General features: G+C 38.1%; 1 protein-coding gene across 10 annotated transcripts in view; it reads right to left on the minus strand.

The window, feature by feature from the left end:
* Positions 1-1,633: 1,633 nt before the first annotated feature.
* The window catches only part of PCGF3 (polycomb group ring finger 3), a 113,267-nt gene continuing 99,789 nt past the window's right edge, over positions 1,634-15,111 (minus strand). For all 10 annotated transcript variants that reach the window (XM_084628562.1, XM_084628565.1, XM_084628559.1 and 7 more), the window contains 3 exons: positions 13,805-13,942; positions 11,262-11,342; positions 1,634-8,580 (listed from right to left, as the gene is read on the minus strand). In XM_084628562.1, coding sequence (XP_084484688.1) covers positions 8,533-8,580; positions 11,262-11,342; positions 13,805-13,942 — 267 coding nt within the window. In that variant the 3' untranslated portion in view covers positions 1,634-8,532. The remainder of the gene's footprint in view (positions 8,581-11,261; positions 11,343-13,804; positions 13,943-15,111) is intronic.

Consider the following 15,111-nt stretch of genomic DNA (forward strand, 5'->3'; position numbering starts at 1 on the left):
GCCTGAAACTAAGCAAGGCAGAACAGGGCAGATATGGAAGAACAATGCTGAATAAAGCAGCTTTATGTATGGTTTAACAAATGATACAGAGAACAAGGGAACTAGCTGGGAACTGGATTGGCTGGCTATATGGATACTTAGGGCAGCTTGCTATTGGATAAGTATGCTGGAAAAAAGGATGTATAAAAGCCTGTGTAACTTCCTGCTCTGGGTGCAGGATTTGAGATCTTATTCTCCCTGTACCTTTTTGCAGCTGCAAATAAACCTTTCTGCTTCTCCACCCCGTTGTGATTATTGGGTGTAGCACACCGGGTAGCGAACCAACCCCAGCTGTCGTTTAGCCTCTCAGCACTGGGTGCCGGCAACACCCAGATATTTGAAAACATCTCGGAAATCCTTAACTCAAGCCACATTACAAGATTCATTGCTGAGCATCCCCACATTCGTCACAACTGGAAATAACAGAAGCAAAGAAGAAAGCTTGGTACTTCCCCCACTTTTGGTGTTTGTTGACCACCCTATCTTCTCAATTCTCTCTCTCTCGCGCTCTCTCTGCCGTAGATACTGAAAGTAACTTCAATTGCACAAAATGCACCAATAAGTCTTTCTTTCCCCCTCAAGCATGGCATATAAACAACCTTCATACAAGCATAGACCACAAAATATATCCAAGAAAAATCACCAGGTGAAAAACTTCTGTTTAGAACAGTCTCCAAATGTGAAATGCCACTCAAACCTCATCGGCAGACATCTCTGAAGCATCTTATATATTCATAAAGGCCTCATCAGCACTGTTGACAGCATGTCAAAGAATGTGTTTAACTTCAAAGCATGCAAAACAGCTCACTTCAAAGTCAAAATCAAGCAAACTGTTCTTCCTCTAAGCTCAAATATACTGCAGCTGGGGATTTCTCAGATAAAGGAAAATAAAGTTTTTAGGGTAAATGGCCCACATATTGGAAACCTGAAGACACTGAGTAAGTTATAAGACAGAATAATGAGACTGTCACTTTTGATGCCAGCCCTAAATATTTTATATAAATTTCTATTATCTGAACTATGAGAACAATTAACCAATTCTTTGACTTAGCATTAACCCACCACTAAAAAGGGTACTATTTCAGATGTATGCAGGTAACAGAACTTCCATATACGAAAGTTACTGAATTTAATTTTTTTTTAAATCAATTTTTAGCTTAAGTGTTGTTCTCACTGAAGAGTATTGGAAATATTCAACCAGGGAGAGTCACAGTAGGCAAAGGATTATTAGGATTTCTGAACTTTTCCAGGGCTTGCTTACCTCTTGGGAGAATTTTAGTTTGTTGCTCAATAAGAGCTGCATTGGCAGGTGGATAGCTTTCAGAGCTCTATAGGAACATGGGTATATTCACACTAACATGACTATTAGGCTATGTTTGTGAGGCTCTGGGAATTCCACAACCAAACTCAAGTAGATTCTACTATTGTCCTGTAGATTAGCAATTGTGTTTTGGGATGCTAATTTTTTTGTTTTGTTTTGTTCCCCCTACATTTCTCCTGTTTAGTTTTCTATGACTCACAATCAAACCTAATTTAGATCCATCAGTTCAGACTAGCACAAAAATCATGGAAATTAAAATTAATGATCAAAGAATTTATTTTTATGTCCAAAATCAACGCCAAAGACAATCTGAATAACTACAAGTCGAATATATTGTACACAAAGCAATACAAAACATTAGCTTATAAAACAAGTGTTGCAAGAGCATATTTCAAAAGGTCCCAGTCACAACAGATGCCAATGGTGGTGCCTTTATCCATTCCTGAAATGAGGTATATGTGCGCATCATTCTTACTATACACCTGAGCAACTTTCTCACCATGTAGATGTTTATTAAAAACCCGACTAGAGTGCAGATTTGTGTTCTTATGTATTTTTGTGTAGGGCATGGCTCAAGGGTCACAGCTGGCAAAGTTGGTTATCACTTAACTATTCCAGCAAGTTACAGGAGGGGCAGTGTGGAACATACAATTACACTATTGGGAAATACATCCGCTGGTTTCTAGCACTGTTAATTTCTCCCTAGATGCCTGGAATACTTGCCAATAGTGCAGTGTGCTGAACTAAACAGAAACACCCATGCATAAATCACTGGTCTGTAGGTGCATTTCAAGCAACCAACAAAGGAAAGTCATGGAGAAATGACAGATCAACTAACAACGAGAATAAGGAGATGAAATATAGTGCTTGCTGACACAGCAGAATTAGTGCTAAACTTAGAAGTTTATTATTTATTCACTTTTTAGTGACACACATGAACAAAGGGACCTTTCTGAGACAGATTTCTCCCACCGGTATTTAAATGGCCAATCAATGGCAAAACTATCTAGTGGGCCTCATCTCCTCAGGAAGATTACACATCACTACCATTAGTGCAAGTGAGAACCCTGTGCAGGAACAGATCGCTACATGGTTTAGAACCAGAGTTCCTTACAATTCCAAGCAAAATGGCAGAAACATTAAACCTTTTGCCTCTCCCAATAAGAAGAAAACACCACACACAATTCTGAAAATACACATTACTGTATGCAGATACTGCAAAGAAATTCACCTAGGGCTTTATATGCTTTGCAGTTTACTAGAGTATCTAGATTAACCTTGAGCTTCGTTTAAGCCAAAAACAGTAAATCCTTTTGAGGAGTTCCTACATAATCCTTGATGATCTTAAACAGTTAGGGAAGAAACTACTAAAATAACCCAGAAAGCAACCAAAAATTAGATCAACACTTTGAAGGCAAATTTACCTCTGGTTAATGAGCCAAAGCTCTCTGAAGTGGCATTTTAGCTACTCTAAGTCCTTTTTCTAACTTTCAACCAGAGAGGAAATAGACAATCAGTATCTGTCAATCATTTAACAATTAAAACAAAATAAGGATTTCGGCAGGTTTGGTTTTTTGATTTAACATTTGTCAATTGTGTCCAACGCAACGTTGGACTCCAATATGAACCCTCACAGCGACGTTAACAGAAGAGGAGCAAGTCTGACACCATGTACAGTGTGGCAAATATATCCATACACACAAATACAGGAAGAGTCCAAAGCACCTAAAATAACCTCCTTCATCCAACAGAAGTCACTTTATTTGCTAATGAATAGACTGCCATGTATTTGGCACAAACATTTTACCAATTTAAGGAGTTCTGTCGTTAGTGTAACATTTTGTTCAGTGCTAGTGTTGGATTCAAGCAAAAAAAAAAAGCGGTATACATTTCAGGGGGAAGATACATTATAGAACTATATAAGGGGAATATTCTGGTTTATGCAGTATTGTATAGTACTGTTGTATTGTACTAGCTAGTCCTTTAGGTTCTTGGGAAAAAATGGACAATAAACTTTCAGCCTGACAGAATTTTAGTTAGCTTTTTTGCTTTTATTAACAAGCATATAATATTAATTGGCAAAACACTGAATACAAGCTTCACTATCATAAAATCAAAACATTAAGCAATAATCCCAAAAGGCTTATTCAGACAAAAACTAGCCACCAATAGTACAAAAATTACACAGCAACACAAAGCATAAAAAAAATGTAAACTTTCAAATGAAACTAAGTCAAAAATATGATTTTATACTGTGATAGTTTCAGTATCTTTATTATACCACATATTGAGGATAAAGGCTTAGTGGTTGCACTGGCTTATTGTCCCTTAACCCTAAATTAATCTTGTTCCAGAAAAAAAAAATTTTCTTTTGTCCAGTTAAATCATTTGGATGTTAAGGATTATATTAAACCAATGTTGTAAATCATAAGGACTTCTGCAGGCATGCTGCTAAGTAACTCTGCTCCTGTGAATAATCCCACTAGATTTAAATAGAACCATCCATGTGAGTAAAGTTACAAGGTCAGCATTTGCAGTATTGGACATTTACGCCCCAATCCTACAATCTGCTCTGGGGCAGGCCACATTGACTTCAACTGGATTCTGCGAGGGCATAAGGATCTGCCAGGTGGATCAGATTGCAGGACTGGATATTAAGTTTGTACATGAGCAAATTCAAACTCAATAGTATAAAATAAAAATAAAAGAGTGGGCTTACCATGAGGAGCAAGTTTCCAGAAAATCTGTACCTAATCTCTGCTTTCATCAAAACGCAGTTCAAAGTTAAATTATGCACCTTAAAATAAGCGCTCTCTCTGCACCTGGTACCTAAGGAAATGTTAAGTGAACCTCTCCGTTATAGTTAAGCATAGTTAAGTTATGCAAAAATTCTAGCCTATATGGGATTTTTTCTTTTCTTTAACTTTGAAGCAGAGGAACAAATGAGTAGGTTGCTTTAAAACTTCCAGTGAAGCATCTGAACTGAAGTGATTACCTGAGGAAATACAGAAACTGAATTTTTCTGTAGAGTACAGTTTACGCTGTCTGCATTAAATGCATTTCTTAAGTACTGATTACAATATAAATTTATCAAAGATTCATCTGTTGATGTAAAAACTGGTTGGCTTTTTCCTATTACGTTTATCTCAATGGTAAGATTCTCCTAAGACTAATTATGCTGTTACGAAGACAATAGAGCCAGATAAGCTTTCAAAGGCTCATAGCCTATTGGAAAAAATAGCACCATCATAGTTGAGTCTGATATTTCATATGGTCCCATATCCCCAGAGGTTATAGTGTTGTGTATAGTATTGCACAACCAATAAAAAATAAATATTCCCAGGTTAGATGGTACACAAAGATACCAGACGTAACAATGGCACAAAAACAATTTCGGATAGGCTGCAAGTCTTGCAGATTGCTTCCACAATTCACATTAAGGTTTCTTGCCAGATCATTTATTTTAACATATTGCTGACAGGTAGTTCTTGCACTTACACACAATTTTAAAACCCCAAACTTCACTTCAAAATAAAAATAAAAAAAAAAATAAAAAATGAAAATTAAAAAAACCAAACAAAAACCCATTTGAATGTACATTTTAAAAATCCCACCTACATTCCTTCTCAATTTAGCGGTAAGTAGATGCTACATTTACAATTTAAACATATGCCTTATAAATGCATGTTTCAAACCTATTGCACAAAAGCATAAGTAATGCTCTTTATCCATACAAAAACATCAAATAAAAACTACTCAAACTCAAAGTAAAAGGAAGAAGCTTGTAAAAACATCTCACAATTTCATTTTATATGCCCGTAAATAAAGCTGGACCATAGAAACCAAAATACTTGGATGGTAAAATAAGATAGAAGGCTTAAAATAGAATAAATAATTTTATAAAGTTAATTTTTTTTAAAACCCCCAAATCTTATTTAAATTCAATATTATATATTCTATCTGAATTCTCTATTTTAAATGAAAACTATATCTAGTGAGACTATGAGCCTGGGTAATTAGTCTCATTGCTGCTGAGGATAATGCAACAAGATACTTGTACTGCAATTATTTACCAGCGTAAGCAGTTGTGAAAACTACTTCACAGTAACTCCATCTTCACTAAAACCAAAATAAACTGAACATGACCAAGCAGGACCAAGAGATATCTAAGCTGAGCCTGACTTTCAGACCTTAAACAATACTTAAAAAAACAATAGTTATTTTTCCCCAATATAGTTTTGACATTAAATCAACTGTCTCTTAAGCTTCACAGAAGTAAAACAGAACTTTCAGAAATAGAATCCTTAAGGTCTCACACTGACTGTTGAATTTAATTGTATGCTACTCTTTCTACAAAGTTAAAATCAAACCAAATGGTGCAGTAAACCCCTATGGGAAATAGTTTCTGTAGTGAAGATATTCTGACATGATGCAATTTAGAAAAATAGGTATTTTTACCACTGAGGTTTTATCAGGTTAATACATTTAAAAAAAGCAGAGTTACACACAATTATGAGCTATAACCAGCTGTTGGTGTTAATACAGGCTTCAGATTTACGTATCTATACAGATATCAACAGATATTTAAATATATTGATATAGCACCATAGCAAATTCAAGTGATTCCAAAGATAGCTACAAACTTACAAATATATATTCTGTACTGTAGATTGCTACAGTGAGAGTTAGAACTGAATGGCAGAGGGTTTTTTGAATTTGCACGTTCATCTGTTTAATTGCTCCTCAGTTTAATTACACAGGAAAATATTCAAATTCTGATGTACTTCAATGGCACTACAGTAACGTCTGGTTTTACAAAATGCTGCTGCAGTGCGTGTTCTGAGGTAGACACATCATGTATATATATTTATTAAACCCTTAGATTCAAATTAATCTGATTGATTAGGATAGGGTCATTTGGTTGAAGTTCCCTGACACACCCCACAATGCGGACAACTGATTAACAGTTCCACAAAGTCCTGGTAAATCAACTGACTTATAGGGTCACGTCGCCTAGGTTCATTTTGTGAAAAGCTCACAAAGGGCCAGTTGCTAGAACTAAACTACTGAAGTCTCTCCTTTCCTCTTCTGACACTGCTGTTTTTTCTTCATGTTATACATAGATAAAAGCTGAACTGCAGGTAGGTGCATACAGGAACAGAAAGATCAAACCAAAGCCAAACTCTATTCCCCACACCCTCCAAGGCCTAGATGTGAAGTTGTCTTGCCTGGTCCAAGTACATTTACATCTCTCCCGCCCTAGATTTGCAGAGATGGCACTCCTACTAGTCTAGTAGATTTCCCTTGTTTCTCCATTTGCACCCATTCTGATTTCCTCCTCATTCACCTCTACGATTATGAATAAAAATAAAAGAACACAGCTTTATAACGCTGTTTTGAAATATATACAGGTGAGATTGTGTTCCCTCTCACAAATGTGGCAGTAGGAAAACTAAGAGAGGAGTCAAATGGAGGACCAGCAGACTCCAGGCAAGTACATGTAAGGAGGCACACAGGAACATGCTGTTTTGGGAAGGCGGTGGATTTCTTTCAGACCCAGGAGAAAAGCGAGTGTACATGTTTGGATAAGCCAGTATTTCTCAGGATTTACTTCCTGATGTTAAATCTAATTTTAAATAATGATTTCTTGCAGGGCAGAGGAGCACAACTGGATGGAGTAGGGTGGTGCCAACAGGCATAATGCTTATGTTAGCCAGTGAGATTTGCCTTATGGAGGAATAAAAGGGTTTAATAATATGTATACAAAACTGGTTTTCAGCTGACAGGGGAACTTTCCCTCCTGAGCATTTAAAAAGAAAGTAATAACCTCCAGCTGCCAGTGTGTCATACTGCACACCCTCTTTTCAGTATCTTACAATCCCCCATGCCAGTCAAACATTTTAACATTTAATATTTTTATTATGTTATACAGTATATCGCCTGCAGAAATCACTTTCAACCAATATTAACAGTTTTTTTTAAGTCACCTATTTTTAAAAGCCTTTCAAGATTTTTTTTTTTTAGTTAACACCCCTCTAAGCATTATCTGAGCGTGGACTTGATGACATAGTGTCCTGCATCTCTCGAGGCTGAACACAAAATCTAGATTAATAGATTTAAGGCCAGAAGGTACTGCTACGATCTAGTCTGACCTCCAAGATAGCTAATGATGACACTAAAGAAAACAATGGCTTTTTAAGGAAACCATTAAAGGAAATCTAGAACTGGTCAGTAATTAACAGCTGAATTTTTAAACCAGTGAAATGGAAACTTGTGTAATGTTTCTATGGGGTGTTTCTCAAAATAAAAATGCTTTAACCACTATTTAACCACAAATTTAGCGAAAAAACATTCTCCGTAAAGAAAAAATAAATTTCTGCAAGCCCTTACTGTATAAGACAAGTCTACCTTAAAATTCACAAATTTAGCACTTTGAGTACTTGTGTGTTATGATCGGATGCAATTTATGCCACAGCAAAATATTGGGCCATGTTAAAAAAGTAAACTCATTTTCATTAGCCTCATCAAAACATGCAGAGGATGCCAAAACATTAATGAAATATAAAATGAGATCAAGCACTGTGTGAAACTCATGAAGTTTTCAGATGCCTAGTTTTTTAGGAAGTTTTTAATGCAGCATAAATATCACCAGTCTCTATAATCATATGGTACGTTCAATGCTCTTCAAAGGGCTCAATGAAAGCCAAAGTAACTGAGGCATACTATGTAAGACGGGAACACCTTGCAGAATATCTCAAAATAGGCTTTAGAAGTTTCAAAAGATGGAAAGTAACTAAAGGTAATTTTGGTGTCAAAGACAACCTTTAAACCCCTACGTTTTAACTTATTTTTGTGGAACTGCAGCAAAGAGATGAATGAAGTTGAGCTACATGGAACTGTGAAGTGTTTTCAGGATCTGTAAACTTAGTGCTGGTAGTGTCCTCTTGTGATTTATTTCTTTCGTACAAAAAAAGTATAAATATTTTCTGTCCAGAAATCTGGGCAACACATCTCCAGAAGAATATTCAGAAGGTTGGTTGGCTGTGAGAGCACTACAGTCTTCCAAAACAATTCTGCTGGTTCGTGTCACATGTGAGTTAAGTGATGCACTAAGAAGGTGCCTGATGATAGTCTCTGCAAAAAACGCTGTCCAGAAGGACAATAAAGGTCTCTTACAGCAAGTCCATTTTGGGTCTGTAATGTAGCAGGAGAGGTGCTTTCTGCAAGATAAAATAATGAGCTAATTTAAAAAGCAAAAGCAAAATGAATCCTCCTATGTGATAGGCAATCAACTCATCAAAATATGTTATCGATTAATATTTTAAGGCCAGAAGGGACTGACCACGTATCATCTAGTTTGACTTTATGTATAACAGATCACAGAATTTCACCCAGTTAGCTGTATATTGAGCCTAACTAGAACATCCAGTGTGCTTTGAAGAGATGGAGAATCCACCACTTAACCTTTAGAACAAACTACAAAGGTAACTACCTTCACTGCTAAAAATGTGTCTTATTTCTAATTTGAATGTGTCTGACCAACTTCCAGCCACTAGTTCTTGTTATGTCATTCTCTGCTAGCTTCGAAAGCCCTTTAGTACTCAGCAGTTTCTACCCATGAAGGTACTTTTACACTATAAGCAAGTTACCTCTCAATATTATTTTTGATAAGCTAAACAGATTGAGCTCTAAGTCTCACCATCAGGTATTTTTTCCAACCTACAGATCATTTTAATAGCTTTTCTCTTCACCCTTTCCAATTTTTCAACACTGATGCCACATATAGAAGTAAAATCACTTTCCTATTCCAGTTCATTACTCCCCGGTTTATGTGGTCAAGGATCACATCCACAGTATCGTACTTGGAGCACACACTGAGCTGCTTGTCCACCACTACGACCCCATAATCATTTTCAGAGTCATTGCAGCCTAAGATACAGTCCCCCATTCTGTAGGTATGGCCTGTATTCATTCTTCCTAGATGTGTCACTTTGGTTTTGGAAAATATAATTTGTTTGAATGGGCCCAGCTTAGTAAGCGATCCAGTTCGCTCTGTATGACTGCTCTGGCCTCATCTTTATTTACTACCTGGCCAATCTGTGTCATCTGCAAATTTTATCAGCAATAATTTTATACTCGCTTTCAGATCTTTGATAAAAATACCAAATAGCATAGGTCTAGTACTGATCACTGGGGGACCCCACTAAAAACATCCCACTCAATGATTATTCCCTATTGACCATTACTTTGAGATCTGTCAGTCAACTAATCTATTTAAGGTGTGTTTTGTTGATATTGTATAGTTCAAATTTTTAAAACTAGAATGCTGTGTAGTACTAAGTTGAACCTCTTACAAAAGTGTAAGAATATTACACCTACGCAACTACCTTTATTAACCAAATTTGTAATGGTCAAAAAACAAAATCAGGCTTAAGACATTTTCCATAAAACCATGTTGGCTAGCATTAATTATTTTCCCATCCTTCAATTCTATATTGTTTGAATCCTGTATCAGCTTCTCCGTTATTTTGCCTGGGATTGATGTCAGGCTATTTACCCACGTCATCCTGCTTGTCCTTTGCTGATGTTTTGCCAATATGCATAGTTTCAGGCGAGAAGGGAACATGAGATCTTTTAGTCTGACCTCCTGCATACCACAGGCCATTAGTTTTCGTCTTTTTCTATTAAGGCTGAAGACTTTAGTTAGACCAAAGCATTCCAGACCTCAGGAAACTAAACTATTGTGTGCCGCAGGGAGAGAACATGAGAGACCAAGGTGCCACCAATGCCCGAAGCCCCTGCAATGGCAGGGAATGGATCTGGTGAGTCATGCCCAGCAGGCATCCACATCCCATGCTGCAGAGGAAGGCAAAAAAAACCCCAAAGTCCCAGCCAATCTGACTTAGGGCAATATTCCTTCCCATCCCCAAATCTAGCAATCAGTGTGACCCCGAGTATGTGAGCAAGACACCAGCTGGGCATTGAGAAAGAGGATTGTTGGAACCACCTCAGAGCGATGGCCAACCCCACCAAGTGTCCCATCTCCAGTTGTGGAGAAACTCGTCTCATCTCCCGGAATTTCCCCATTATTCCAAGGGCTCCTAGGTGCTATGGTAATATAAATAATAAACAGCACCAGCAACCCAGAGATGTCCTGAACCAACCCTCTTAGTTGGTTCACACTATCTGGGCCTGCTGGATGACCTTTGGGTAAGTCACTTCATTTCCATGTGCCTCAGTTTTCCCATCTGTAAAATGGGGACAATGTTTCTTATCTGCTTTGTAAAACACTGAGATCTACTGATAAAAAGTACTATATAAGAGCCAATTATTACCATCATCATCCCTAGCATCCTTAATGCCCTCAATTCCCAATGGACCGAAAAGTAGTTCATCATCGTCACGTAACACAAGTGTATCATCTTGCTTCTTTCCAAATACAGAACTATAAATTGATCGCTTTTACCTTTTCTGCATTATTAACATTTGCACCATCTCCATATAGTAAAGAGCCTATACCACTGTTAGAATTTCTCTTTTTCCTGATTTATCTGAAAAACCTACTGTCCTTAGCCTCGCCAGCCATGGATTTTTTTCCTGTTGTCTTTAGTTTTCCCTCTCCAATTTTCTACATTTCATAATTTCTAATTTATATTGATAGCTATCTACTTCCCCCTTTTTCCCCAGTTGTTATATATTGTTCTTTATTTCGAGTTGTTGCCCTCACTTTGCCCCTAAACCAGGATGGACTTTTAACCAATTTTTTAGCCAGTTTTAAAGTTACTGCAGGTATAAAACTGTGTACAATAGATACTTTATGAACTCTGTTCTATAACCAGGTTAATGACTTAATTTTCATTCTAAATATGAGTGAATTTATGAAAAAGCAGTTGTGTCGTACCTTAAATCTCCATCTAGTGACAACTACAAATTTGAGCGTATGGTCCTTGCCAAGAATTTCTTCATTGCATAATATATCCAGCTGATTGAAAAGGAAGAGAGACTTAAATTCATTAAGAGACACACAGAACACACTTCTGTGACAAGACAATGCAGATGGATAAAAGTCATGTTAAACATGTCCAAAATCATCTGAAGACAACAGAAAAATCCTAACGCTTCCCACACTGTGTGAAACAAAACTTTCAGTCCTAATGGAGAGAGCACCTAGGTCTCTTCTCTGATTTCTGGATGTTGAAAGACATCCTCAACCCATGAAAGTCCACCATGGGAATGTTTCATAATGTAGACCCTAACTTTTTGATCCACTGACTCTTTATGTGATATTGACACCTTCCCCTAACTCCAAACCATCATCAGGACTTTTAAAAAACCTGTACAAACTTTACTTCCTTCCAAGTCTCATGTGAAGACAGCTTATCCTGTTTGACATGCTACGAAAACTGTTTAGCATCATATTGTCATATGCAGTGTTGTTGGTCCTAGGACGTTACAGAGACAAGGTGGGTGAGGGAATAGCTTTTATTGAACCAACTTCTATTGGTGAGAGAGATGAGCTTTTACCTTGAAGTGGCTTTCACCTTGAATGGACCCTTGAAATGTGTGTTATCTACTCATGCTAAACAATCTGTTCCACATTGTACTCAGAGTGGCACAGCTAAATACATTTCCCAGACCTGAAGAAGAGCTCTGTTTGAGGTCAAAAGCTTGTCTCTCTCACCAACAGAAGCTGGTCCAATAAAAGATATTCCCTCACCCGCCTTGTCTCTCTAGGCATCATATGGCAGATGACAACCTGGGTTGGAAGCTGTATTTTTAATGGCTGGTCTCTTCCACACAGGGACTACGTTTTATATAAATTAACATTGGCTACAGTACCTTTTTGCAGATTTGAAAACTAACATCCTAGTAAAAAGATGTAAGAACTAGTAAGTGTCTCTGTGATAATTTAAGTGTGCAATTACTTCAGTCCTTAAGTCTATTCTTCACTTGGTACAGGAATGCAACTTCTCTTTGTGAGAACTCCATGCGACCACACAGGGGAAAAGACCACTTATAAATACAAGTAAGAGCCAATAAAATTAAGCATGTTCCTTCCTTCACACTACCCAAATAAGTTTTTAAATTGGTGATCATAACAAGAGTACAGGTGGTCTTCTCTTGTTATATACATGAACAAGTGAAGCTGTTTCAGTTGACAATTTCTATTTTAAGTAAAAGTAGCCTTCACAATAATTTTGAATAGAGGTAGGTAGATAGATTACACACTGGGGGGTGCAAGGAGTGGGTGACTTCTGAGCCAGGTGAGAGTGGCTGTGGTCAGGTAGGAAGGGGAAGGGTTCAGAGTCCGAAAGGCTGGCTGTTTTTGTAGGTTGTATTCTGAGCATGGGAGAGGATGTTTCAGAGCTGTGGAGAGGTTAGGTAGGAAGAGGAGAGAGGTGTGCATAAGTGGGGACAGGGGTATTTCTGAGCAGAAAGGCGGTTCTGAGCTGGGAAACAGACAAGGAGTTGGCAGGGCTGAATACCAACGCAACACTCAATTGGGAATGAGGCCGTGAATGAACTGGTGGTATGTCCTTTGGGCTAGGACATGGTAGAGTAAGTACTAGATTGTGCGAGGAGAGGATGGGACTGTTTGTATGGCTGCTGCCCTTCATAATAATGTGTCCTAGTTTTACAATCTGAAATGGGGCAGATCAGAGGGAAGATGATGACCCCCTTTTTCTTCCTACTTCTTCATTCACCTCTCTCTCCCCCCCCCCCCCCCCCCACCAAATGGCTTCCCAGTGACCCACAGTCTCCTAGTTTTTCCACTTTGGAAGCATGATCAACCTGCGAGGAAACGTAGGAGCATGGCCAGCAGTCCCCCCAGTTTATGTTGGATACATGCTGACCCTATACTTTGGGTGAAATTCATCCTTGTGCATAAGAGCAACACAAGGGCTATGGACCACTTAAGCTATATGGCTTAAAAAAGACTTCAGTGGTGGATAGGCCTGGCACTGGCCCTATGCACTGGGGTGAAATTCTCCATTTTCTCTTACACGCATGATCATATAAACATATAACACTAGTGGAAGCCTATGCCAAAGCTTACCTTAATGACAATGATTTAAAACTGGATGTGGAAAAAGGTGTTAAAGTATTAGACAAGCCATGTGGCTTATATTACTAGCCCAAGTACCAACAAGGGCTGAAACCCAAGGGGATTAAGTTGGGGGAAGGAAGGAGGTAAGTGCTTCAACATTCATATTTTGCCTTTATATTTTTATAAAAAGGCTACAGATTTGCCTTGATCCAGCTCAGATGAAAAAGCTATTTTAGTCCTACTACAATAATCACATTTTATCTTAAAGTGGTTTGTTCAGTTTCTCTCTAAGAACAAGATTACAAGGAAAAGCTTTGCTTTTAAAAAGTGAGCTTCATACACTTGCTACAAGCTTTTTATTTACAGTGCGATTTTCTCTTATGCTAAAACGTTACCTCATTAAAAGAAGAAAGATTAAGTTTTTTGGCAATGAACTTCTTTAGATGTAAGACTGTTGCTTGTGCTGAGCAGCGGATCCATTTTCGTTTCAATCCACGCAATTTGCTGCTATTGCATTCCAAGCAGATGCTTACCTTCAGGGAAAAGCAAACAGTCCAGAATTGGTTAATAGGATTTCCTGCAATCCTGATTATGCATTCTATAAGCAGCCTTCATTGGTCTACCAAAATAAGGTCAAAACTTAAAAATTAAACACCTTTGAAGTCAAATGTTCACCTTCACCTTACTTAAAGCAAACGAGTTGTCTATAACTTGTCAGCTTATAGTTACACTTCATTTACCTCTTAAAATGTCTGGACAGAAGTTGGCAGCGGCTAATCTGTACATTTTAGAGGTCATTCTGACTAACTCAGGAGTTGTCAAGGTCAAACCACAAACCAAAAGGTGTAAACACTAACAAGTGTACAATAAAAAGAAAAGGAGTACTGGTGGCACCTTAGAGACTAAAATTTATTTGAGCACAAGCTTTCGTGAGCTACAGCTCACTTCATCGAATGCATTCAGTGGAAAATACAGTGGGGAGATTTATATATACACAGAGAACATGAAACAATGAGTGTTACCATACACACTGTAACAAGAGTGATCACTTAAGGTGAGCTATTACCGGGGGGGGGGGAGGGAACGGGGGACCTTTTGTAGTGATAATCAAGGTGGGCCGTTTCCAGTAGTTGACAAGAACGTCTGAGGTATGGGGGGGGCGGGGGGGAGATAAACATTGGGAAATAGTTTTACTTTGTGTAATGACCCATCCCAGCCTAAGTTAATTGTGTCCACTTTGCAAACTAATTCCAATTCAGCAGTCTCTCGGTGGAGTCTGTTTCTGAAGTTTTTTTTTGTTGTAATATTGCGACTTTTAAGTCTGTAATCGAGTGACCAAAGAGATTGAAGTGTTCTCCAACTGGTTTTTGAATGTTCTAATTCTTGACGTCTGATTTGTGTCTATTTATTCTTTTACATAGAGACTGTCCAGTTTGACCAATGTACATGGAAGAGGGGCACTGCTGGCACATGATGGCATATATCACATTGGTAGATGTGCAGGTGAACGAGCCTCTGACAGTGTGGCTGATGTGATTAGGCCCTATGATGGTGTCCCCTGAACAGATATGTGGACACAGTTGGCAACGGGCTTTGTTGCAAGAATAGGTTCCTGGGTTAGTGGTTCTGTTGTGTGGTATGTGGTTGCTGGTGAGTATTTGCTTCAGGTTGGGGGGCTGTCTGTAAGCAAGGACTGGCCTGT

The sequence above is a fragment of the Lepidochelys olivacea genome, assembly GCF_965140295.1.
Source record: "Lepidochelys olivacea isolate rLepOli2 genome assembly, chromosome: 5".
Lineage (NCBI taxonomy): Eukaryota > Metazoa > Chordata > Testudines > Cheloniidae > Lepidochelys > Lepidochelys olivacea.